The 26269-nt window shown below is 39.4% G+C and overlaps 3 protein-coding genes, 1 non-coding gene and 2 pseudogenes across 5 annotated transcripts in view; 1 reads left to right on the forward strand and 5 right to left on the reverse strand.

Annotated features, from left to right (window-relative positions):
- The window catches only part of LOC111343714 (uncharacterized), an 18215-nt gene extending 12913 nt beyond the window's left edge, over positions 1 to 5302 (reverse strand). Inside the window, exons 1-7 of the mRNA XM_022950897.2 lie at positions 5131 to 5302; positions 4409 to 4622; positions 3492 to 3534; positions 2855 to 2948; positions 1779 to 1911; positions 979 to 1156; positions 395 to 492 (exon numbers count right to left, since the gene is read on the reverse strand). Coding sequence (XP_022806632.2) covers positions 395 to 492; positions 979 to 1156; positions 1779 to 1911; positions 2855 to 2948; positions 3492 to 3534; positions 4409 to 4622; positions 5131 to 5231 — 861 coding nt within the window. The 5' untranslated portion in view covers positions 5232 to 5302. The remainder of the gene's footprint in view (positions 1 to 394; positions 493 to 978; positions 1157 to 1778; positions 1912 to 2854; positions 2949 to 3491; positions 3535 to 4408; positions 4623 to 5130) is intronic.
- Trnar-gcg (transfer RNA arginine (anticodon GCG)) lies at positions 3051 to 3123 on the reverse strand. Its single transcript has one exon. It is a non-coding gene; the product is annotated as a tRNA-Arg (tRNA).
- Positions 5303 to 6007: 705 nt separating the features above from the next.
- On the reverse strand, positions 6008 to 13436 carry LOC111343706 (uncharacterized). The gene is given in 13 exon segments (XM_088725088.1): positions 6008 to 6730; positions 6733 to 6808; positions 6810 to 7174; positions 8074 to 8131; positions 8134 to 8319; positions 9631 to 9657; positions 9840 to 9893; positions 10307 to 10360; positions 10615 to 10668; positions 10955 to 11001; positions 11856 to 11882; positions 12008 to 12078; positions 13167 to 13436. Coding segments are annotated over 13 exon segments (1218 nt in total). The 5' UTR covers positions 13178 to 13436; the 3' UTR covers positions 6008 to 6542.
- Positions 13437 to 14195: 759 nt separating this feature from the next.
- Positions 14196 to 18583, reverse strand: LOC148743252 (fibrinogen-like protein A; annotated as a pseudogene).
- Positions 18584 to 18953: 370 nt separating this feature from the next.
- On the reverse strand, positions 18954 to 20871 carry LOC148743253 (uncharacterized; the record flags this gene model as incomplete). The annotated part of the gene is made up of 4 exons (XM_088750513.1): positions 18954 to 19799; positions 20230 to 20422; positions 20502 to 20599; positions 20841 to 20871. Coding segments are annotated over 4 exons (942 nt in total), but the record flags the coding sequence as incomplete, so codon positions are not given.
- Positions 20872 to 21853: 982 nt separating this feature from the next.
- On the forward strand, positions 21854 to 25701 carry LOC148743254 (fibrinogen alpha-2 chain-like; annotated as a pseudogene). Its single transcript, XR_015997116.1, has 5 exons — positions 21854 to 21860; positions 22521 to 22547; positions 23214 to 23302; positions 23559 to 23751; positions 24181 to 25701. The product of XR_015997116.1 is annotated as a fibrinogen alpha-2 chain-like (transcript).
- Positions 25702 to 26269: the final 568 nt, after the last annotated feature.

Genomic DNA, 26269 nt, shown 5'->3' on the forward strand with positions numbered 1-26269 from the left:
CCAGTTTGGCTAGTAAAGAAACTGAAATTTGTTGGTACATCTAGATGTCGCTAGCCATTTGGCTAGTAAGTTGAAAAGTTGGCATCAAGCCCTGTGCTAGTCATTTTTAAGTAGCAAAGGGTTCAAAGAAAAAGGACTCTGAGTTCAAGAACTTTTGATACACCATCTGCTTAGTCTTCAAAAGAACTTAAAAAAAAAAAATTAAAAGTTTTCTGTCAGTTAATCTTTAATATTTTTTCTTTGAAACTGTCTTGAACCTTTGTTTCCACCAGTGTCTCTTCTCTCTTTCAGGTATGAGATGAAAAATCAAGTATATTGCAGATAGTTCTTTTTGGCTTGATCTGCCATACCTTGAAAAAACATCAAATAGACAAACTAAATATTTAGTACTCACCTTAACATAAAGAATATTGGAGTAGGTGTCCATGTGCTCCAGGGAATATGGATCTTGTTCTCTGACTTGTTTGAACAGCTTACATGCAGCATCAAAATCTACAGCCAGGAGAAAACAACAACCAATATTTATTGTGTAAAATATTGTTCAATATCATTAGCTCTCTGAATTTGACAGTCATCACCTCTAGATCTGTAATTATGAAAACTCAATAAGATGCAAAAGATGTTTGACTATATTTGATAAATAAGCTAACTTTCTCTTTGGTCAATACAATAGAGCCAGGATGTCCTTTCTTGGGCATATTGTATTTCAGGGAACTATTTCATGATCGAAACCAAGTACCCAGCACTAAATTGAGATGAATTTGAACCTAGAATCCTCAACATCAAAATTGCAAGCAAAAATTAATAGGAATAAAAAAATAGCTGAGAGGAACTTTAGCAACGGAAATAATCCTGCATCTATAGTCATCAGTAAATTCTCTACTCCATAATTTCTAGAGATGTTTTCAATAGCAGTTGTTGGAACAACAAGAGTAAAATGAAAGATTGACAGCAATCGTCTCAATAAGACTGATATACCTCTGGCATGGTATTGTGCTAGTGCAGTTTGCAGTAAGACATATTTGTTGTTGGCAAATCCAGCTTGGCTCAGATGCGCATATCTCTCCAGCCCTTCCTCGTTCAACTGAAGATCAATTGCGACATGAGCTTGAAAAAATTGAGCCATCCAATGGGAGGGAAGCGTCAATGACTGAAGCTTAAATGTGAAAAACACATCATGATGTCACATCTCTTTCATATTAGCAGGCATGGTTCTTACAATTTTATGCGTGTGCAAATTATAAACCTTTTTACCTGAAAATTACATTTTTTTATATGTGTTATAGCGGTCAGGGAGGCTACTGTATTTACTTGTGTGTAGGTCCACCTTTTATGACTAAAACATTAGCCCAAAATTCACCCTTGACCTATACATGAGTAATAGTTTACATGAATATATTATAGAACGGCAATATGTCTAACTTTTTATGAAAAAGGTCTGTGCCTAAAAAAATAGGTTTGACGATAGGAAACTCCTTAATATCTCTACTTGGATCTGAAAAAAAAAAAAAAAAAAAGAAAAGAAAAATTGTGCAGGTCACCCAGTTAGCAAAACAAATTGTCCCTGCCTGGCTCTATGGACAACAGTCCTCCTATGAGGCCACTCCCACCAACAGCATCAGACTGCCCACTCAAATATTACCCCTGCATTCAAACCATTTAAAGCAGATGCTAATTAATGCGTGATACTTTAACTTGAGGATGGCACAACCTCTAACTCAGACATTAAATTTTAATCAAGAGCAGCATTTCATCATTTAAGCAAGTACAAGTCATACCATTTCCTTGTCGGTACAGAGAGACGACAGCTCCAGCCAAGCGCCCCAATGAAGAGGCTCTCTCTTTACAGCTTCTAGCATCACTTCAAGAGCATCTTCTCTTAGATCAAGCTTTTTAAGTATAACACCCAATCTATTAATCAAAATTAAAGGGACAAGTTAAAAAATAATTTGGATATATCAACAAAGTTGAAATGGTAAATTGGCCACCGTAATGATTACAAAAGCTGACGTTTCGAGCGTTAGCCCTTCGTCATTCGCTCCGACGAAGGGCTAACGCTCGAAACGTCAGCTTTTGTAATCATTACGGTGGCCAATTTACCATTTCAACTTTGTTGATATATCCAAATTATTTCGTTACTCCCACCGACGCAGCCCCAAACAGTTTCTTTCGAAACTATCAGCCTTTATTCAAGTTAAAAAATAAATTGCATGTCTGTCAAACACAGTGTTATCAAAGTCAGAAATATTTTTAAAAGTGTCAGTGGTAACTACGTAACCTTTTATTTTATCATGCAAGACTTTTAACAGATGGAGAAGACACAACTTGGCAAAGCCTCCAATAGTTTTATCATAATGGTACAATACACCTTTTTACTCCCAAGATCTTTTTATCAATTCTCCTTACTGTCTGTTATACAATTCTTATACTGTAAGTTTGGAGAAATTGACATTGGATCAATAAACAATCCTCTATTTGATATCCAGGGCTCAACACTAACTTTTCAACTTACTAGCCAAGTGGCTAGTGAAATCTTAGATGGTACCACAATTTCAGTTTGTTTACTAGCCAAACTGGCTAGTGGAAATTGAAAACCACTAGCCAGAACATAATTTCTACTAGTCTGTGGCTAGTGGGCTACCATTAGTGTCAAACCCTGTTACTGTCTGTTATACAATTCTTATAATGTAGATTTTGGAGGAAATGACATTGAATCAACAATATAATCCCATAATTGATATTTTTCTTTATTCTCATCACTTGTCTGCTTGACAATGTAATTTGTTATTGTAAGGAGAAAATCTGTCTTGGTCACTCATGGCACTGTTAAAGGATTAAAAGAATCAAATCTTACAAGTAAAGACAGAACCCATCCAGTTCTTGGCGTCTTGTACAGAGTCCAGATCTCAGCCAAGTCAGATGCTCATTAGTCACATTTTCTTGTGGACCTAAAAAATTCAACAACATTTAAAATGAATTCTAAGTATATATAGCTTTATAGAAAGATGTTTTCTGTCTAGTCACGAGTGTGGGACAGAGAAAAAATTCTGAGTCCCCATGAGGAAACGAACCTCAGACCTTCGGATTCCGCACTCCGATGCTCTACCACTGAGCCACAGAGACTGCGGTGAACATTAGGCCCATTATGAAGTTCATATTTGACATGCATCCTGCATACTGGAGAAGAATAGTGGTGGATATTCACGAGCCATGAAGCTACTCTGTAACTATCCACAACTATCACTGAGACTTCAGGAGATGAATTATTGTTTTAGTACATATCACATAGAAACCTAAAAAAATTCGTTTATACCTGGCAATATACTGCAAAATGATCGGAAATTGAACTCTTGACTCAAAAAGAAAGGTTATGTGTTCCTGAAGTCCCAAGTTTCTGAACCTTTGATCTCTACCAGAGAATATTGTTCATGTCTTTTTATAACATGCAGTTGTATGGTAGCGTCAATAAGTTATTCATTACAAGAAATTACCTAAAACATCCATCATTTTATCATTCTTGTGCTTCTCTCCATCCTAAAAAAGGTGTAATTATTAAAAACAAATTTATTTGGAATGCATTGCTGAGGGCAACAAGTCAGATGAAAAATAAAACAGTTTAAGTTTACACTGGTATTTCATGTACTGAGAATCTATGGTGTATCAAAGTCATTTCTGTCCTTTAAGGTCTAAACATCCAGTCTCCTCACTGCCTGAAACAAGTTTTCAGTTATTTTTGCTTAGAAAATTTTGAGGTTCAAGTCAAGCGTCATCTTTTGTTGATATTTTTTTTTATTTTCATCACTGTTCTGCCTGAAAATGTATCTATATTGGCTGGAGAAATTATTTTGGCCATTCCTACCAGTGAAAATGTGCAGAAGCCATTTAAAATGTTGAAAAGCCCATTACTTATATCATACAGAGAGCAGATGCACAGAGCAGTGCACTTTTCCAATGCACTTATGAAAGGTTGTAAATTTTAAAATTTTGCCAGCTGGTACAGCGAAAAGAATGCCAACCCACCCAACTTACAGCTTATCACCTCAGAAGTGGGGAAAGGGGAGGAGTTGTGGGTGATAACTTCTATGGTGAAACAAGTGCAAACCTTCCTGGCTTAAAGCTCACCACTTTAGAAATGGGGGGGGGAAGTTTGTTGGTGGGTGCCATCTTCTACAGTGGAAATATACAAACCCACCTCACTTACAGCTCACCCCCTTTAGAAATGGGGGTGTGGGGTGTCCTAGGTGCTAACTTCTATGGTGAAAAAATTAAAACTCACCTCAGTCAGCTCATCATCTTAGAAAGGGCGAGGTAAGGGGGGGTGGTGTTGTGGGAGAGGTATTAAAAAAAAAATGAGAGAACTTCACAAGGATACACATGTAGCCTTGACAACAAAGATATGGCTTCTTACCAAATAATGTGAATACATAAGTAAGAAGTATGCTTTCTGACTTGTACATTCCTCCAAGAAGAAAGCTGCTCTCTTGAACTCTTTCAGGTCAAAATATGCCTTCCCCAAGGTATATTTATCAAAATCTTTCAAAAATTCTGGATCTCGATAATCAGTCACTGGAAGATGTTCAGGTGTTGTAAAGGATGGAATGGAGAATGCCAACTCAGCTGCCCTGTGCGCAGAAGAGAAAATTTATAAAAACCAAGCTGATTGATGTACAAATATTTTTGACATGCTTTTTTAACACGCGCCTGAATTAGATCTTGTAGCCCACTGATATAGGGAAACACCTTCCACATTTTATTCGCAGCCCTCACTGCTAAGGTTGGAGGAATTATGACATAGGAGTGAAGATTTACAGTAGTCGTAGGAAGAGGGGAGGTTACTCAGTGGGTTGTTGCATTTCAAGTTTAAAAATTAAAGGAATGTTATGGGTGTTCTTTCACTGAGGAAAACCAGGAAAACTTCAAAGTAATCGACAGATCTATCGGTGTTGACGTGAAAAAGGCAACAAATTGATTCCACTGTTACAAATTTACGATTGCCATGGAGCGAATAAAAAAAGTTGGCCCCTGATTAATAGGGGAACTTTGAAAGTTTTTCGTCCTTGGTGCAGCCTAAAAATGCCATATTCCTAAATTCAGTAAGGCTTGATAGCTCTTTAATTAGCTTACTCTTACCACTTAGCACTGTGAAGTAAGCCTCTCTCTGAACATTCTTTGACAGCGTAGAGAAGATCTCTCTTGATTTCCGGCAAAGAAACATTCGACACAGCCGCCATCTTGTTTTTCAAAAGCCCGCGTAAAACGACGGCGAGGGAATGGTACGAGGGTTGCCAGTGTTTTTCTCGGCGCACAATATTTTCTTGTTTTGAAAGTCATTTCATAAGGGACCTGAATATGATATCAGGATATAAGGTTTTGGGATCTTCGACGTTTCCGTGAGACTCACACTCCTACACTTTACATAACTTTCCTTGCAATACCAGCAACAGACATAATCGGAATGCTACATTTCGGTGGAAAAAATCTCAACTTGCGGATGATACCATGATAAGGAAAAAAATTCCGCGGGGTCCGTTATTAGCGGTAACATTAAATGTATTAAACGCACACAAGTAAAAGACTTATTACATGATATTCTCGTGTTGGAATTTCGTCAGCTTTCTGCTGGGTGATGTTGTGTTTTTATTAATTAGTCAAATTAATTTATTAATGTTTTTTTCCCTTTTTTTTTTTTTTTTTTTTTGCAGTTACGCGTTCTTTAGACATTTCTAATTTTATTTCCTCCTTCGTAAAGGGACAGTACAAATCACACTTCAAAATAAAAAATCCCACTCCTTGCCCTCAGTGGGGTGATCCCAATCGTTTTGCGGGACTTTTCAGTCGCTGAGATTGTAAGCTTGCGAAAAAATACTTTCTCTTTCATTTTATGAGCACTTTCAAGTGGTTACTTCACTTTGATCTTTGCATCATCGAATGAGGTATTCTTGAAACGAATTTAGAAAGATAAGTAAACGAAGACACATGCTGAAGATCCTTGAGTTACACCATATCATCTTTTTTTGTCTCAGTCTTTATTTGAAATTTTACTTGTGCGCATACTGGAGTTTTCAGTCTTTTCATTCAATAATCACCACCTGAGCTCTCAATTTAGCAAATTCGAAGTGGAAATTAAAACGTATTTCCACGTGAGACTTATCACTTTGATAAAAAAAGCAGAAAAAGACGAAAAATTGTAATTTTTGAAGAGCTCTGCATTTTCACATAGCCTTCACATCTTATCGAGAAGGTTGAATTTACCACGAATCCTAAAAATACTCGCTGAAAGCGAACACAGTAAAAAAAAAAAAAAACAATTCTGTATATCAACATCTTTATAAGGTTTATTTTAACAAGTTAAACCGAGATTATGACGATCCTTTATAATAATCGACACTAGTACCAGTTCTTTTAGTTAGCTCTTACCACTTACACAATATTGCTAAGACAAGGTTTGGCTATCGCAACAAGACGTTTCTTTTTATGATCACATCCTGACTCGGAAATTCGACAACGCCTTTTCTTCTTCAGATTTGAACTGTGGTTTGTTTCTATCGCACCATCACCCAGATTGGCTTGTTCAGGTAACAGTAGCCCGCGATACACTTGGTACCACGAGCGCGGCTGTCGTCGACGAGATGATAATTGTCTGAGTAATCTACTATCCTATACATGTCAAGCCACTTGTCAGTGCCGTAGATGTGACTTTCAGAAATACCATAATCTGACACATAGGACAGTTTAGATATTGAGGCGAAAGTCAAAGAAGCATTCCTCTTGTTTATATTTGCCGGGCTATACTTGTAAAACCCATGCACCCTCCTTCGCGCCATCCGAAAATGTGCCCCCATTAAAAACTTGTTGAAGTTTATTTTGTCCTTATTTGGAGCGCCTGTATTCCTGTTGTAAATAACTCGGATGGTATTGACGTCACTAAATCGGAACATGACTTCTTCCCAGTCCCCCATGTTAGGATGGATGTGACTCGCCGCATCTGCGTCTGTGGTTCTTGCTGCTGATGCTGAGAATGTTGTTTTGATGAAGAGGAAGCTTGGAGACACTTTCGTTGCAACTAGTGTCCAACCTCCACCATCGGTCTCCATGTCGCAAAAAGCCTGGAATGAGTCATCTGTCGAGCCTCCGTTTGGATCAATCCAGTAAAGTCCGTTTCCACGACCGTGGCCTTAAAGAATAAAACGTGATCAAAAAGGAAGTTGATTTCCCTCCGGAATAAATGATTTTATGCGGCTTGCCTGGCTGGTTATTGTTTTAATACTGAAGAGCATATTACATACGGGACTTTTTTGCGGGGAGTATAAATGCATCAACAGGCCTCGTGGCGGGCCTCTTTTTCTCCAGCTGCCAGACTGCAAAGGTTTTCCCGCCCGTATCCCTCCCAAGAGTCTTGGTTTAAGTTGGATCCTTCTTGAGGCTAGGGCTATGACGCGGGTTTACCTCCCCTCCCCCCCCACCCCCTCTAATTGACTTTGCTCAAGCAAACAGAAAGCATAAATCAAGTTAAAACCCAAACCAAAGAAAACCTGTCTCATGTTGAAGAGAAAAGTTCGCAATTCTCTTCTCCTTATCAAGGAAGCTTATTTCAAACTCACCTGACTTCAAAATATCTAGACAGTGACGTTCCAGTTCTTTTACGGTAGAACCCTGAGGTTTTTTTTTTTTTTTTTTTTCACGGTTTCTCAATAAGAAAGCGTTATCTAGTATAATTTTACTTGATAGTGAAAAAATAAAGAGGCACAGAAGAAAAAAAGAACACAACTAAACGAGAAGATTAAGATCAATTTAATGCAGATTGGCTAACGACACAACCATGACTTATAGACCCCTGACTGAGTTGTGGTATAAATTTTCCGATTGCAATTAGTTTTGATTTAAGCAGACCCTCAGCACCCCAAATGAAATCCATTGTGGTAGTGCTACTATTCGGGTAGTTTAAAGGTTTTTTCTCGCTCGCATCCACACTGTTTTCCCACGACCAAGTTTCAAGAGGGTTGTTCTCTTCGGCTAGGGATAATGTCAGGTAGTTTCGAATGATACTAGTGCACAAATATCAAAAGATTTAACCTGCTTTTAAAATATCCAGACAGTGACGGCCTGGCTTTTGGGGCTCGTGGCCTTGCTTGACTTTCTTGGAGCAGTAAGCAATAACAACCACGATCGACCGTCACAGAATTGCAATGCATTCTGGGATACATTATAACTAACAGTTCCAGCTGTACTCGGAGTGCAGTTGACTGAGACGTCATCGAATTTAAAAATACCCCCTGGATGTTTTCTCACAAAAGATGAGCCGGGTTCACCTTTTTGGCCCTGAAAAATATCATTCCGAGCGATAAAAATTTGATCAACTCTCTTTGTCAGTCGTTTGAGTTAAAAGTTTTTCATAAGAAAGCATGGAAATTAAATAAACAAAATGTGTCCGATGTGTCCTACAATTCCCTCCTTTTGCAATGACCTCAATGAAACGTGACAAAGCTTATGTCTAGGAAGTTTCTTTTTTTTTTTTTGAAAAAAGCCGTTTTTCATGGCCTGAGGGGACAGGGTAAATTTTTAATTAGCTTCTTATTATAATAAATAATAAAAATACTTATATAGCGCCTATACTTTCCAGTGCTAAGCGATTTACAATGCTTCAAAAAGGACTAAAATCATTTACATATGTTTATATACGTAATCACAAAATTACAAAATGGAGAACCTAAGATAATCCGTAAACTCGCTTAAAAAGAAAGGTCTTCAATTTAGATTTGAACTTAATTACATCATCAATTGATCTAATGTCAATAGGCAAATCGTTCCAAAGTATAGGAGCAGTAACTGAAAGAGCCCTCAAACCGTATGTCTTTAAGTTATAGGGTTTCATAACAAGACGCCACTTGTCTGAAGATGAGCGAAGGTACCTTGTAGGTTCATGCAAAAACATGGTTAGGTCAACCAAATAATCAGGAGCTAAATTGTTGAGTCTCTTAAAACAAATAAGATTAATCTTAAAGATTATTCTTTGCTCCATCGGCAGCCAGTGCAACTCCTTTAGAGTATCGCTTATGTGATCAAACTTACTTAAGCAAGCAATCACACGTGCTGGAGCATCTTGGACACATTGCACTTTGTTAATTTCGTACATGGGAAGACCATGCAAAAGTGAGTTGCAGAAATCCAGTTTTGAATTTACAAATGCGTGTACAAGAACTTTAGCTGTTGTGACATTGATATACTTACGAATCTTAGCTATATTTTTTAGGTAGTAGAATGCTCCTTTAACTATGTTGTTATTATGAAAAGACATCATTACGGTGTTATCGAGAATGACGCCAATATTACGTGCCTTATTTGTAGGCTCGATGATATCAGTTCCTATTTTAATAGAAGGTAGCCGTGGGCCGGGGCGGTCTGAACTTAGAATAGCGAAAGAGAAGTTCTGTTTTATCAGTATTTAGTTTCAGTCTGTTAGTAGTCATCCAGTTGGTGATATCATCAAGACAACTTTCAATCCGGGAAATTGTGGTGGTGAAATAAGTAGTAAATAGTACTATAAAGGTATAATGCATTTCGGAATCTCGCATGATCTCGAATCATTTTAGGGCATCACGCATCAAATTATCATAATGGCGTCACACCGACCTTAAATCCTTGTCCTCCTTTATTTCCCTAAAATAGATAGAAAATGAATACGATTTTCAATGTTAAATATCAACTTTAGAAATCCCCAGGAAATAAACAGAGAGAAGGAGAACAAGCTTTTGCAACAACGCGCGCGATACCTGAAAGCCTTGGTGCTTTTAGGTGATAAGCAAATTTTGTCAATTCGTTATAACAGAAGATTCAGCAACCTTGATTCCTTCCATCCCGTCATCTCCCGGCAGTCCTTGCACACCTTGTTCTCCCTAAAATGACGTGATAAAACACACAATGACTTTCTCATTAAACGATGTTGGCCAAAGAGCCCCAAAAGCAATTTATTTCATCGTCATTTGAAAAATCGCTTTCCTAGTACTCCCATTACGAACTTCCTGCGCGGAATTTCATGTCTTTCAAAGATAAAGACAATCAGAATATTTTATTGCGTTTAAATAATTCTCTCAAGCTGTTTTAGCGCCAAAAGCAGTTGATTCGTCCTCTTTGAAAAAGTGTCAGTGTTCTTTTTACTCCCATTACGAACTTTTAGGGGGAATGTCATGTCTCTTAAAGGATAAAAACAATAAGAATAGTTCTCCTGTGTTACTTTCTACATTCTTCTTATAGAATATGAAAAGTTTGTCTATTTGGAATAACAAAAGATAACTCATCAATCAGTGACCTTGATTCCTTTCATTCCGTCGTCTCCCGGCAATCCTTGCGCACCTTTTTCTCCCTGAAATAACATGAGAAAAGACACAACAGCTTATTTATTAAACTACGTTGGCCAAAGACCACCAAAAGCAATTGGCTTCATCGTCATTTGAAATATCGCCTTCTTTTTACTCCCAATACGAACTTTCTGCGCAAAATGTCATGTCTTTCAAGGATAAAAACAATCAGAATGGTTTTCCTCAGTCACTTTTTACATTCATGCTTTTAGATGATATGCAAAATTTGTCTTTTCAGAATAAAAAAAGATCCAGTGACCTTGATTGCTGTCATCCTGACATCTCCTAGCGCTCCTTGCTCGCCTTTTTCTCCCTAAAATGTTAACGTGATAAAGACTCAGTAGCTTTAATTCTCATTAAACGGCGTAGTACAAATTACAAACAACCTCCGTTCCAGCACAATGAAGTCTTCTGGACAAGGGAGGTTCATTAAAAACGTTTTGCAAGCGTTCAGCCTCCTAAGTATCCCTTCTGAAATCAGAAAGAATGATGCAGAATGACCCGCAGGTTAAAAAACAGTAATAAGGAAGAGAGATCGAGGCATCAATTGGAAGAATGGCGGCCACCGAACAAACATATATCGCAGTTTCCACACCGACCTTTACTCCGGCATTTCTCCCGTCGCGTCCATCACGGCCATCTTTACCTTATTTGATAAAAAAAAAGAAAAACAATTAAAGCGTTATAGTTTCTTTTTCAAGTTGAGCATAGCTATGAAATTCTTTTAATTCCTATAGATAAGTTGTTTTGTTTGCCTGTGGATTTCTTCTTATTGTTTTTTTTGCTTTTGTTTTTACTGGAGGTTTATTTCTATCAACAACAAAATTGTGTAATGTTGTCTTGTTGTTCCATTAGAATACAAGCCACCAAACTGCTTTCGGAGTCGAAAAGACATTTTAAAACAAATAAAGTCAAAGTAGGTGGCTCCTAAGTATTGCACCGCGCATTCTCTTCTGGGCATAAAAATTTCGTAATCAGGAGAATAAGCGCGCGCAAGGTGACCTATATTTTTTTTATTGCATAATTTTGGTGTACAGATTATCCCCTTCAAATTGGAGTAATTAAAAAAATCCATCAAAGTTAAAAAAAATTTAGCTAAAAGCGTGCCAGAAGCAAGTTACTCGAGGAGGCAAATGACGACCTTAACAGCAACAACTCGAGGAACGTTTTGAGTCGATACCGTTTATACCTGCGTGATTTTTTTCACAAATTATAAATAAAATTGTTTCATACGCTCGAGACTTTCTACCTATCAAGTTTTTCCGAGTAGTACTATAAAAACCCTTCCTTCCATCTACTGCGAAATCTAACGCGAACCCGTGAAATGACGTGCATGTTAATTTAAGTGCCAGTACAGGTATAAATGGGGTAAAACATTTAAGAAAAGTTTTAAAAAAAATTGTTCCATCCATTTTTCCTGAGGAATCTACTAGGCCACGCAACCCTTCATTTCTGGGACTTGCACATTTTAAGAGTTCGTTTGGTGTTCGTTTCTCTTACCGTTTCGGCCATCTCTACCGTCCCTGCCTACATAACAAGAAGAGAACATAAGGTTAATTATTAAAGTACCAATGCCTACAAAGTATTTGAATAATTCTTGAAACACAACTGACGGACAAGAAAAGAAGAATCGACTTACTTTCTTTCCTTACCATCCCGACAAATACATTCCGAGTAAGCACGAATTCTCGCACCGAGTTGCTTGTGTTGCATTTGAGCAAATCTAGAAAGCAAACAAACAAACAAATTGATAAAGAAACAGCAAAAAAAAGAAAATATTGTCGTCCATCAAAGTGTTCACCATCAGGAAGATAATTAATCAGGACTATATGAAATCAGTCGAAATCCCAAGAACGAGGTTTTTTTACCGTCACGATCGAGGGTCTCCTGTAGTAAAATATGCTATATGATTTATGATCCCTTCACTTTACTAACTGAACATTAATGATTTCTTATGAAGACTGTTTACCTCACAACTTTTTTTCTACTCAAAGATGCCGTTTACCAGTTAGCTCTCAAAAGGGAATTTTGCAATTTATAGCTGGTTCCTTTTTCTGCTTTTCAGCGCACGAGGTCATCAGCTACCTCCATGTAGTGGTGATAACTAATTCCTATCAAGAGCCCATGAAAGGCCGGGTAATATTACAAGTACTTCATGGAGTTTAAGGACAACAGTTCGTAGCCGTAATCGTGAATGTTGACAGGAATTGCACGTGAACTCAGTATGACAGATGGTGGCATGATGTTGCCACATGTTAACGATTGAAAACTTTTGGCGAAGTTTCACAAGCTTTGCCTTATTTTTGCTAAATTTTCTGTGCAGTGTGGTCTCTTTTACTCCATGCGGCCTTGATGATTTTTAACGAGCATATATTGGTCTCCTTAGTAAAGGTTAAGACAAAAATATGGGCGATTAAACTATGGCAGCTTGAGAACATTCAATAGAAAAGGCTACTCGTAGGACATCTGATCTCAGTGTGTTATTCACTGCCACAAGCATCCGACATGACTGTGTTTCATCGGTAAACGATCAGTGTTCTGTCCTTCTTCAGAATTCTCGCCTATGAGTATCTGTAACTTAAGCTAAGCTAAGCTTAGAGTCTTTTTTTTTCCACCCTTCCACGGGCACAATTTTTAAGGCATGCAGAAGCTGTACGTTGTACCCGAGCAACGGGTTCTGTGTACACTTCTTTCCCTGTGAAAAATTGCAGCCTCAATCGATGCAGCTTTTACTACGTACTCTTTAAAACTGGTGGTTAAAATATTCCACATTTTCCTCGTTTCAAGCGTGTTAGGAAACAAAATTCATACCTTCGAATCATACCGCCTTTCGGAGGGTGACATCGCAGAAATATCAACGAGACAATTAAGCAACAAAAGTGTAAACACCGAGGCGCTCAGTGATTGCATCGCTGCGGACCCGGCGCAAACTGAGGCTCGCTGTATTTTAATGACAGTAAATTTCTCTCCTTCAGTGGGACGACTTCAAAAAATGCGGTTTCTAAAACCTTCCTCTTGCACCAGGCACAATCAGGCACGAGAAGACCAAATTTACGTCACCGTTGCAGGTAAAACTTGGCACTAAATTATGTGGAGAAAGATTGAGAAGTATCCAATTTATTTGACCGGAAGATAGGTTGAAAGCAGCGCGAAAACAAAAAAAAAAAAACCTGGAGTAACTTGAAAATAGTAAAAAAGAAGATTGTTATTGTACTTTTAGGTTACTTTTAGTTTGTAGTCTGTCATGGTCGTGAGAATAACTCTTTCATCGTTTAATTTACTCAGTCACTTATGGGTAATGGTTGAAAATGTTTGAAAAGAAATGACCGAAAAAATGGAGTAACACCACTTTGTGTGAACGGAGTGATTGATGGGGGATGATTTTGACATTGTCCGCCTTTGTCATATTGCTTAGGGTGGTGTTTCCTCAAAGTTTCAAGTTTTGAAATCTCACTGAGGACTAAGATTGCTTGTCTCGTTCATCTATGATAGGAAATTAAATATTTCAAGCAACTCTAAGTTTCATGACGCGATATCACCCGGTAGGTAAAATGTGGAACGAAACATATGCAAAAGGTATTCGGTTGAGTGTGAGTTAACACGAAAATAATTTCGCTATAATTCAAAGTGCACCCCTTAAACGATTACCAGAAAATAAACAAACAAGGGAGACAACACAAAGCTGAAATTATTGGAGAGCTTTGCATTTTCACAATCTATCGCGAGGATTGAAGATGCATACCAAGATTTTTAAAACTAGAAGGCGCTTCACGCGAGAAACAAGACATAAGTTAATCGTGAACAAAGTTAAAAGACAATTCCGTACATCTGCATCTTTAAAATGATTTGTTTTTATTGCAGCTGCTATACCGAGCGAGATTATGACACTCCTTTATAATGATCGACAATAGAGTCAAGCCTTTTAATTAGCTGTTATTACTACCACGACAACGACTGGTTAAACAGTTGTTGCAGCACATAATAATGTTTTCTAAACTCCCATCACCTTACAGAAACTCGACCGCAGCTTTACTTAGTTTTCAACGACAGTTTTTTCTATCGCACCATTACCCAGATTGGTTTGTTCAGGTAACAGTAGCCTGCGATACACTTGGTACCACGAGCGCGGCTGTCGTCAGAAGTGATGCAGTTATTCAAGATTTCAGCATTATACCATATGTTGAGCCATTTGTCCGTACCACTATAAATTTCAGATATCCCTCTTTTCGCATAGAAGTGCAGCCTGGATATTGTTACAAAACCAGAGAGGGGATTCTTGTTACTGTGGTCTGCCGGGCTGTACTTGTAAAACCCGTGGATGTCCTTTATCTCATTAAAAGTTGCGCCCATCAAGAACTTCTCGAATTTTTTTTGTCCTTATTTTGGAGCGCCTGCCTTCCTGTTGTAAATAACCCTGATGGTTTTGACGTCATTGAACCGGAACATAACTTCTTCTCAGTCCCCCATGTTAGGATGAATGTGAGTCGCCGCATCTGCGTCTTTGGTTCTTGCTGCTGATGCCGAGAATGTTTTGCTGATGAAGAGGAAGCTTGGAGACACTTTCGTTGCAACTAGAGTCCAACCTCCACCATCGGTCTCCATGTCGCAAAAAGCCTGGAATGAGTCATTTGCCGAGCCTCCGTTTGGATCAATCCAGTTAAGTCCGTTACCACGACCGTGGCCTTAGAGAATAAAAAGTGATTAAAAAGGTTTTCGATTTCTCTCCGGAATAAATGACTCTATGCGGCTTGCCCGGCTGGTTATTGTTTTATAACTGGAGAGCATATTTCATACGGGACTAATATGCGGGGATTATAAATTTATCAACAGGCTTGGCGGCGTGCCTCTTTTTCTTCAGCTGTCAGACTGCAAAGGTTTTCCCGCCCGTATCCCTCCCAAGAATTTTGGTTTAAATTGGATCCTCCTTGAGGCTAGGGTTACGACGCGGATTTGCCTCCTCCCCACCCCCTCTGGTTGATTTTGCTTGAGCAGAAAGGAAGCATAAATCAAAAAAACCTAGACCAAAGACTGAGAAACTGTCTCGTGAAGAGAAAAGTTCGCAATTCTCTTCTTCTTAATAAGGAAGCTTTATTTCAAACTCACCTGTCTTCAAAATATCTAGACAGTGACGTCCAGGTTCTCTTGCAGCAGAACCCTTCCAGCTAATCACCAATGGTAGCCAAGCTTTACCATCACACCATTCCAAAGACTTTCGGGAAGCATTGTAGCGAACAGTGCCAGCGATACCTGTTGTGCACAATTCAGTTAAGACACAAGACTCGCCTTTTTCACCCTAAAAGCAAAAATGCGATAGAACAGTTTCGTAAAGTTGAGTTTATGTACACAACATTAGGTTGAGTGAAAGGGGTCAAGATTAAGACAGAAGGACGTCTACCAGGGCCATAGGCCACAATTAATATAAGAGCTTTACGAAAGAGCTAAAATTTCAGTTTTGTCTTAGGATTTTCCAAAACTACAGGTCTGACGTTTCTTTTTTTCTTTTCTCTTTTTTTTGCTCTATCAGTTTTTTAACAAACCTTTTCTCCGTTTCTCCCGTCTCTACCGTTGCGGTCATCTCTACCTTGGACACCTGGCGGGCCCTGAATACCCTGGATACCTTGTATATCTTGATAAAAGAGGAAAAAAAGATAGTGTGATGCTAATGTTCTGAATATCCTCGGTTGTTGGTGGAGTAGAACCAGGCGTAAAGCATGTACGACCTTACCTTCCCACTAAGTTACGCGTCGATCAGTTTGAAGCCTCATTATCCCCCGAGAAACCCTGCAGGTATTTGAACTTTTGAAGAATTATCACCGCGCCCAACTTATTGATCGACATTCAGCACTACAAACGACATTCAGCACTACAAACGTCGCATAAGGAAGATTCCGACCGCATTCCATTCACTCTCACGTTTCACCATCACAATCACTCAGTTAAATCCATCATTCTTATTACTTCAAAACGATCCAGAGACAAGCACTATCTTTTCGTAGCCTCCGCTCATTTCATTCAAACACGACAAAAACATAGGCAATTTTTTGGTCAGAAGTTCTTTTCAGACCAATGACCAACCAGGCACTTTTAAATGCGCTCGTGCACGATGCCAAACGTGTCCTTTCATTCACAACACTGATAAAATATCGGGACCTAAAAGATCCATTAAGATCACCGATCACTTCACGTGCACCTCCGCCAATGTAATCTATTGCATAACTTGCACTTATTGCAAAAAGATATACATCGGCGAAACAGGCAGAAGACTAGGTGACCGATTCAGAGAACACTTTCGAGACGTGGAAAGGAATGACAAGGACACATCGAAACCAGTCGCCAGACATTTTAATTTACCTAATCATTCTAAGCAACATATGGCAATCTGCGGTCTTTCCTTACACTTAGGTAGCACGGAAAGCCGTAAAACTCTTGAACAAAAGCTCATCTTTCAAACCGGCAGTCTAAATCCAACAGGGATCAACGCACGCTTTTCATTCCACTAAGTTATTCGTGTTTTTCTCGTTGCCATGTTCCCACCAATAACGTAGCTCCATTTTCTGCCTTTAAATGCACAAACAACCCACAATTCCTCTATTTGCTCCGACGAAGGGCTAACGCTCGAAACGTCAGCTTTTGTAATCGTTACCGTGGCCAATTTACCATTTCAACTTTGTTAACATATCCAAATTATTTCGTTACTCCCACCGACGCATCCCCAAACAGTTTCTTTCGAAACTATCAGCCTTTATTCATTTGTCTTATGAAGAATGTTTACTTCACAACTTTTTTTCTACTCAAAGATGCCGTTTACCAGTTAGCTCTCAAAAGGGAATTTTGCAATTTATGGCTGGTTCCTATTTCTGCTCTTCAGCGCACGAGGTCATCAGCTACCTCCATGTCGCGGTGATAACTGATTCCTATCAAGAGCCCATGAAAGGCCGGGAAATATTACAAATACTTCATAGAGTTTAAGAACAACAGGTCGTGGCTAATCGTGAATGCTGACAGGAATTGCACGTGAACTCAGTAAGACAGATGGTGGCATGATGTTGCCACATTTTAACGATTGAAAACTTTTGGCGAAGTTTCACAAGCTTTGCCTTCTTTTTGCTAAGTTTTCTGTGCAGTGTGGTCTCTTTTACTCCGTGCGGATTTTTAACGAGCATACATTGGTCTCCTTAGTAAAGGTTAAGACGAAAATATGGGCAAAAAAAACTATGGCAGCTTGAGAACATTCAATAGAAAAGGCTACTCGTACGACCTCTGATCTCTGGCAGTGTGTTATTCACTGCCACAAGCATCCGACATGTGTTTCATCGGTAAACGATCAGTGTTCGGTCCTTTTTCTGAATTCTCGCCTATGAGTATCTGTAACTTAAGTTAAGCTAAGCTTTGAGTATATATTTTCCACCCTTCCACGAGCACAATTTTTAAGGCATGCAGAAGCTGTACGTTGTACCTGAGCAACGGGTTCTGTGTACGCTTCCTGCCGTGTGAAAAATTGCAGCCTCAATCGATGCAGCTTTTACTACGTACTCTTTAAAACTGGTGGTTAGAATATTCCACATTTTCCTCGTTTCAAGCGTGTTAGGAAACAAAATTCATACCTTCGAATCATACCGCCTTTCGGAGGGTGACATCGCAGAAATATCAACGAGACAATTAAACAACAAAAGCGTAAACACCGAGGCGCTCAATGATTGCATCGCTGTGGACCATGCGCAAACTGAGGCTCACTGTATTCTGATGACAGTAAATCTCTCTCTTTCAGTGGGACGACTTCAAAGAATGCGGTTTTCAAAACCTTCCTAGGCACAAATCAGGCACGAGAAGACCAAACTACGTCATCGTTGCAGGTAAAACTTGACACTAAATTATGTGGAGAAAGGTTGAAAAGGATCCAACTTATTTGACCGGAAGATAGGTTGAAAGGAGCGCGAAAAAAAGAAAAAAACCTGAAGTAACTGAAATTAGTAAAAAAAAATGATTGTTATTGTACTTTTAGGTTACTTTTAGTTTGTAGTCTGTCATGGTCGTGAGAATAACGCTTTCATCCCTTCATCTACTCAGTCACCTAGGTGATGGTTGAAAATGTTTGAAAAGAAATGACCGAAAAAATGGAGTAACACCGATCTTTGCAAACGGAATGATTGATGGAGATGATTTTGACATTGCCTACCTCTGTCATGTTGCTTAGGGTGATGTTTCCTAACTATGCTCAAGAGCTGCATGTTTCAAAACCTCAGGACCAAGATTGCTTGTCTCGTTCATTTGTGATAGGACATTAACTGAAATATTTTAAGAAAATCTAAGTTTCATGACGCGATATCACCCGGTCGGTGAAATGTGGAACGAAACAGACGGTATTCACTTGAGAAAATAATTTCGCTATTATTCAAAGTGCACCCTTAAATGATTACCAACAAATAAACAAACCAGGGGGACAACATAAAACTGAAATCATTGAAGAGCTTTGCATTTTCACAACCTACCGAGAGTTGAAGGTGCGTGCCAAGAATCCTAAAACTAGATGGTGCTTTACGTAAGAAACAAGACACAAGTTAATCGTGAACACAGTTCAAGAAAACTTCCGTACATCCGCATCTTTAAAATGATTTGTTTTTATTGCAGCTGTTACACCGAGCGAGATAATAACAATCCTTTCTAACGATCAATAATAGAGTCAAGTCTTTTAATTAGCTCTTATTGCTAAAACAACGAAAACTGGTTAAATAGTTGTTGCAGCACATAGTGACCTTTTTTTAACTCCCACCACCCTACAGAAACTCGACCGCGGCTTTACTTAGTTTTCAACGACAGTTTGTTTCTATCGTACCATCACCCAGATTGGTTTGTTCAGATAACAGTAGCCTGCGATACACTTGGTACCGTGAGCGCGGCTGTCGTCGGAAGTGACGTAGTTGTTTGAGCCGTCAATACTATTCCACATGTCAAGCCATTTGTCGCTGTCCACAAAATATTCTGAAATCTTGCCTGATTGAAAATCTAAACGCATTCTGGCAGAACCCACAGCTGGGGTTTTCTTGTTGTGATCTGCAGGGCTGTACTTGGAGAACCCAATAACGTTTCCTTGCTGCCCACCAGATTTTCTCATCAAGTACTTGTCGAACTCTGTTTTGTCCTTATTTGGAGCGCCTGCCTTCCTTTTGTAAATAACCCGGATAGTATTGACGTCACTGAACCGGAACATAACTTCTTCCCAGTCCCCCATGTTAGGATGGATGTGACTCGCCGCATCTGCGTCTGTGGTTCTTGCTGCTGATGCTGAGAATGTTGTTTTAATGAAGAGGAAGCTTGGAGACACTTTCGTTGCAACTAGTGTCCAACCTCCACCAGCGGTCTCCATGTCGCAAAAAGCCTGGAATGAGTCATCTGTCGAGCCTCCGTTTGGATCAATCCAGTAAAGTCCGTTTCCACGACTTTGGCCTTAAAGAATAAAAAGTGATCAAAAAGGAAATTCATTTCTCTCCGGAATAAATGATTTTATGCAGCTTGCCTGGCTGGTGATTGTTTTAATACTGAAGAGCATATTACATACGGGACTTTTTTGCGGGGAGTATAAATACATCAACAGGCCTCGTGGCGGGCTTCTTTTTCTTCAGCTGCCAGACTACAAAGGTTTTCCCGCCCGTATCCCTCCCAAGAATTTTGGTTTAAGTTGGATCCTTCTTGAGGCTAGGGCTACGACGCGGGTTTACCTCTCCTTCCCCCCCCCCCCAACCCCCTCTAGTTGACTTTGCTCAAGCAAACAGGAAGCATAAATCAAATTAAAACCTAAATCAAAGAAAACCTGTCTCATGATGAAGAGAAAAGTTCGCAATTCTCTTCTTATCAAGGAAGCTTATTTCAAACTCACCTGACTTCAAAATATCTAGACAGTGACGTCCAGGTTCTTTTGCAGCAGAACCCTTCCAGCCAATCACCAATGGTAGCCAAGCTTTACCATCACACCATTCCAAAGCCTTTCGGGAAGCATTGTAGCGAACAGTGCCAGCGATACTTGTTGTGCACAATTCAGTGGTTAAGACACAAGACTCACCTTTTTCACCCTAAAAGCAAAAATGTGATAGAACAGTTTCATAAAGTTAAATTTATGTACACAACATTGGGTTGAGGTTTTTCACAAACCTTTTCTCCGTTTCTCCCGTCTCTACCGTCGCGGCCATTTCTACCTTGGACGCCTTGCGGGCCTTGAATACCTTGGATACCTTGAATACCTTGTATACCTTGATAAAAGAGAAAAAAAAAAGATAGTGTGATGCTGATGTCTAGAATATCCTTGGTTGTCGGTAGAGTAGAAGCAGGTCCAGAGCACGGACGAATTTTGCTGCGGCATAACATGGGGGGGGGGGAGGGGGCTTTGACGCTTCGAATTGATTAGCGCATAACTAGCTACTTAATCGTAATATGTATGAAATTAGAAGACACACACACACAAATATTGTCAGATCAAACATTTTTTTTTACCATCTCTGCCATCCCGACCGTCTTTACTTGAAAGGTGAAACAAAGAAAAATCTTATCAATCCAAAGCCCGGCGGTGACACGGAACCGAAGAAATTCGTAAATAAAAAATGCGAACAAATTAAAAACTGGGCACGACTTTCTTTTCAGTATCGCGTTAGTCCGTCATCTCTTCTTACCATCGCGACCACAGCAACATTCCCTTGCATCAGACTTTCCGCAGTGGTTTTGTTGTGCACCGTTCTCAGAACCCTGAGGTAATCAACATGAAAAATTAACATGTACTGTTTAGAATTCTCGATAGATCTAACTTTAAACTGTTACCGAAAATAACTTTAAATTCCGGTCTACACGTTCCACTCAAAACAAACTTTGTCTGGTGTAACAAAAGAAGACTTGCGGAATCTGTCATTAATCCATAAAGAAAGCAAAATAAAACAATTAATCTTCCGTCCTAATGTATTGCACAACTTAATCAAACTTACCGATTTGTTCTTTGAGGTTGAACACAAGCTGAAGGCAAAAAGAGAGATGAGCACAAATAGTAATCCGTACATTTTAGTTTCCTAGATATTCATTCCCGCACGAAACTTTCGTTGTGTCCACTGCCTGATCACATCTATCATCGTTTTAACGAAGAGTTTTTATATCCAATGGGAACTAAACTACGTGATGTTATGTTTCAGTTCTGTTCTAGAATCTCATGTTGAAGGGTACCACGGACATCGAAAGGTAGTTTTACCTCACGTACCATTTCTAGTAATGAGTAAAGGCTGATAGTTTCGAAAGAAACTGTTTGGGGCTGCGTCGATGGGAGTAACGAAATAATTTGGATATATCAACAAAGTTGAAATGGTAAATTGGCCACCGTAGCGATTATAAAAGCTGACGTTTCGAGCGTTAGCCCTTCGTCGGAGCGAAGGGCTAACGCTCGAACTGAACGTCAGCTTTTATAATCGCTACGGCGGCATATTTACCATTTCAACTTTGTTGATATATCCAAATCATTTCTAGTAATGTCACGTAAGTTAACTATGCTGTTATTTCAAATTTCTGGGCATAAAAGCTATCTGAATCGATATATGAGCTTCCGCTTCTCTGATATTTCGTTTCATTACATCAATTTAAACCACCAAATTAGATTACTGATTCTTTTCGAACGCTCAGAAGTGGATAACTAATCAAGTTAGAATTGCCCTCAAAGGGCAACTGTTTAATTTTTAAAGTAGACTAATCTTGACAGCTTTTGCCCACTAAAAATGATCGAAAGGGAGATGCGTGATTTTTTCCCTATGTACTTGTCAGTGACGAATATATTTAGCAAATTCTGAAAAGTTTTGTTTTATCCGTTTGCGAGCGTGTACGGTGCGTGCCTTTGTTTGTTCATTTGTTTTTTCGCATGCATGTGTGCATTTGAGAGTCTCTTTTGTAGGTTTGGATTCGTGCAATTAACGCATTTTTGAGAATTTTTTAGACGATTTTGTGGCTTCTGCCTCCGATAGTAGGCGAAGCCATATATGTCGTTTTTTCTTTGTTTGCTCTTCGGGTTTGGTCATGTATGTCAAATGCAATTTTGAAAAGAAAGTCAGTTTTATGATTTGTTTGCACTTTTTATTTACGACTTTCTTCTGCTCTGTGGTCTTCTCTCTGACTGAAAGAATTGTTCTATATTTCATCTTATAGGTAGAGACGGTCGGGATGGCAAAGATGGTAAAGAAAGTTGTTTGGTCTGATAGTACTTCTGTTGATTTTTTTTTTCTTATTTCGTTTGTATGATTAAGTAGCTAGTAATGCGCCGATTAACTCGAAGTGTCAATAGCCCCTCTCCCCTCTCCCCTCTCCCACTCCAGGGAGCCCACGGGCACTTCATTGTCATCCGTGCCCGCTGAGAAGGGAATTTGACAGGAAGGCGTTCACCGGGGGTAGGATGTTGAGTATTTCTTGGGTGGAGTTGGGAATATAAACCGAATTAAAGTGTGAAGTCTTTCTGTGGAAATACATGTTAATTTGCTCTGACACTCGTAGATTAGAAACCACTCAGTATGTGAGTCAACCATGCCTTTTTCCTCACTAATTGAACGCTTTTTCTTTTGGAAGGTTGTTTGACCATCAAATGTGGCTCTTGGGTTTGGCGTATTAACGCAATGTTGGCTCGGGGGGAGGGGGGGGGGGGCACCAGAAATTTAAACGAACCATTCTACAAAAGTTCAAATACCTGGAGGGTTTCTCGGGGGATGTTGGAGCTTCAAACTGATCGACGCTTAACTTAGTGGGAAGGTAAGGTCGTACATGCTTTACGCCTGGTTCTACTCCACCAACAACTGCGGATATTTAAAACATCAGCATCACACTATCTTTTTTTCCTCTTTTATCAAGGTATACAAGGTATCCAGGGTATTCAGGGCCCGCCAGGTATCCAAGGTAGAGATGGCCGCAACGGTAGAGACGGGAGAAACGGAGAAAAGGTTTGTGAAAAAACTGATAGAGAAAAAAACGAGAAAAGAAAAAACGAAACGTCAGACCTGTAGTTTTGGATTAATCGAAAAGCCTAAGACAAAACTGAAATTTCAGCTCTTTCGCAAAGCGGTAATATTAATTGTAGTAAGGTCTATGGCCCTGGTAGACGTCCCTCTGTCTTAATCTTAACCCCTTCCACTAAACCCAATGTTGTCTGAATAAATTTAACTTTACGAAACTGTTTCATCGCATTCTTGCTTTTAGGGTGAAAAAGGTGAGTCTTGTGCCTTAACGGCTGAATTATGTACAATTAGTATCGCTGGCACAGTTCGCTACAATGCTTCCCGAAAGGCTTTGGAGTGGTGTGATGGTAAACTTTGGCTACCACTGGTGATTGGCTTGAAGGGTTTCGCTGCTAATGAACCGGGACGTCACTGTCTCGACATTTTGAGGTCAGGTGAGTGTGAATAAGGCTTTCTTTTCAAGAAAAAGAGAATAACAAACTTTAATCTTTATTATGACACAGTTTTGTTTTTGGTCTGAGTTTTAATTTGATTTATGTTTCCTGTTTGCTTGAGCAAAATCAAGCGGGGGGTGGAGGTGTGGACAAATCCGCGTCGTAGCCCTAGCTTCAAGAAGGATCCAATTAAAACCAAACTTTGTGGGGGGGGGGGGGGAAGTTGAGGGCGAAGAAAGTTCGCAGTCTGGCAGCTGAAGAAAAAGGCCAACAACCAGGCCTGTTGTTGCAGTTAGACTCCCCGCATACAAGTCCCGTATGTAATATGCTCTTCAGTACTAAAACACTAAACCAGCCGGGAAATCTGCCTAAAATTATTTACTCCGGAGAGAAATCAATTTCCTTTTTGTTCACTTTTTATTCTTTAAGGTCTCGGTCGTGTTAGTGGACTTTACTGGATTGATCCAAACGGAGGCTCGACAGATGACTCATTCCAGGCTTTTTGTGACATGGAGACCGAGGGTGGAGGCTGGACATTAGTTGCCACGAAAGTGTCTGCAAGCTTTGTCTTCATCAAGTCAACATTCTCAGCATCAGCAGCAAAAACCACACACGCAGATGCGGCGAGTCACATCCATCCCAACATGGGGGACTGGGAAGAAGTTATGTTCCGGTTCAGTGATGTCAATACCATCCGGGTTATTTACAACAGGAAGGCGGGCGCTCCAAATCCTGAAAAAACAGAGTTCGACGAGTTCTTGATGGGCAAAAGTTACATGAAGGCCAACAAAGTCTATGGGTTTTACAAATACAGCCCGGCAGACCACAATAAGAGGAGTCCATCCTCTGGTGTTGGCACAATATCCCATCTGTCCTTCTATTCAAACCATGGTATATCTGAATACCATATCGGTAGTGACAAGTGGCTTGACATGTGGAATATTGTTGATCCCTCCAACAACTACGTCACTTCCGACGACAGCCGCGCTCTCGGTACGAAGTGTATCGCAGGTTACTGTTATCTGAACAAACCAATCTGGGTCATGGTGCGATAAAAAAGAAACTGTAGTTGAAAACTAAGAGAAGGAGCTGTCAAGTTTCTGCCAGGCGTTGGGATAAAATAGAAACTATGTAAAGACAGAAAAGCTTTGTTGTAGTTGTTTCAAGTGCTAAGGAAAACGGTATTTGATAATGTAAGCTTGGTGGTTGATTAAGTAAGATAAATGCTGTGAAGACATTTCATTGTGTTTTACCAAAAATTAATTTTATCACATACCGGTCAAAGTATGTGCCATCTGGTTTAATCAAATCAGAAAATGTACAGCTCTTTAGGGGATTCTTTTGATTTTTTTCAATTTGGTTGAATCGATCCCGACTTTAACTTAAATGAACCCAAATCATGGTCCTCTAGGAGGATGCCTCCTAAATGTTCCTTTTTTTATTGGTATTGCCAATCGGTTGATAACGTGTTTACAAAATATTATGTCACAGTCGTATAAAACTTGCGAGTGCCCTACATTTCCGTAAGCATCCATCTTCCCAGCATACAACAGTTTTAGCGTCGAGAAAGTTTCCAAGCCAGTTGTTTAGATTTAGTCTTAAACGTTTGTTCATTTATAATCCAAAAACAGCCAAAGATACTTTCCTAGGAACTCATTTATTCTATGAAATGATTGACATGAGGGATGATTCCCTGACGTTTTGATTGGTGTAAGAATACCCAATGCTGTGATCTCATTGGTGCAAACTAATACTCTAATGCTGGATCTGATTAGTGGTAGCAACAAACCTCTCGGTATGCTGACATAGAGTTAATATCAAAAGCAAAAAAAAACAACAACAAGAACAAAAAAAAAACCAAACAGAAAAGGAAGCACGTGGCGAGAGATCTGTATATCCTATAGATTGTGGGACTGCTGCCCAAACTAATTAAAGTCATGTTTATTCAAAGCGATTTATAGATTTATTTGCAAGGAACACGACTCAAAAATTGGAACCGACTCATAGGAAATCTCTTGAAATTTAAAGAAAACGACAACACTTTTGAGTTTAAAAGACATGTCTCGACAGAAACCTCTGTCATCTTCAGTTGATAAACAAAGCGTTACAAGTTGAATTTATAAGTACATGCTAATTAAGCTAGTAACAACAGAAAACGGGACAATGTGAAAATTATAAAGACAGCTTTAGATTTACATGACGTAATTGTTGATTCAAAGAAGGTTGTTCTCCTTGAATGTGAATAGCTTCTTTTATCTCAAGTTGGAAACTCGTAGAGGGGGTGATCTAAGATATGGAAACAATCTACTGAACACAAGGCGCGACAATGTTCAGAATTGGTTCGAGCCCCGGCCGGACCAACCCAAGGTCACTGAGGAGAATGCGCTACCTTTCTTTAATGTCAAGAAATGGACAGACATTCTAGTCTTCTCGGATAAGGACGAATAAACCGTAGGTCCCGTCTCCTTCATCTATTAATTAGTTAATTTGGTTAGGCAGGGGATGTTAAAGAACCCAC

Source organism: Stylophora pistillata, chromosome 1, assembly GCF_964205215.1.
Source record: "Stylophora pistillata chromosome 1, jaStyPist1.2, whole genome shotgun sequence".
Taxonomy (NCBI): Eukaryota; Metazoa; Cnidaria; class Anthozoa; order Scleractinia; family Pocilloporidae; genus Stylophora; species Stylophora pistillata.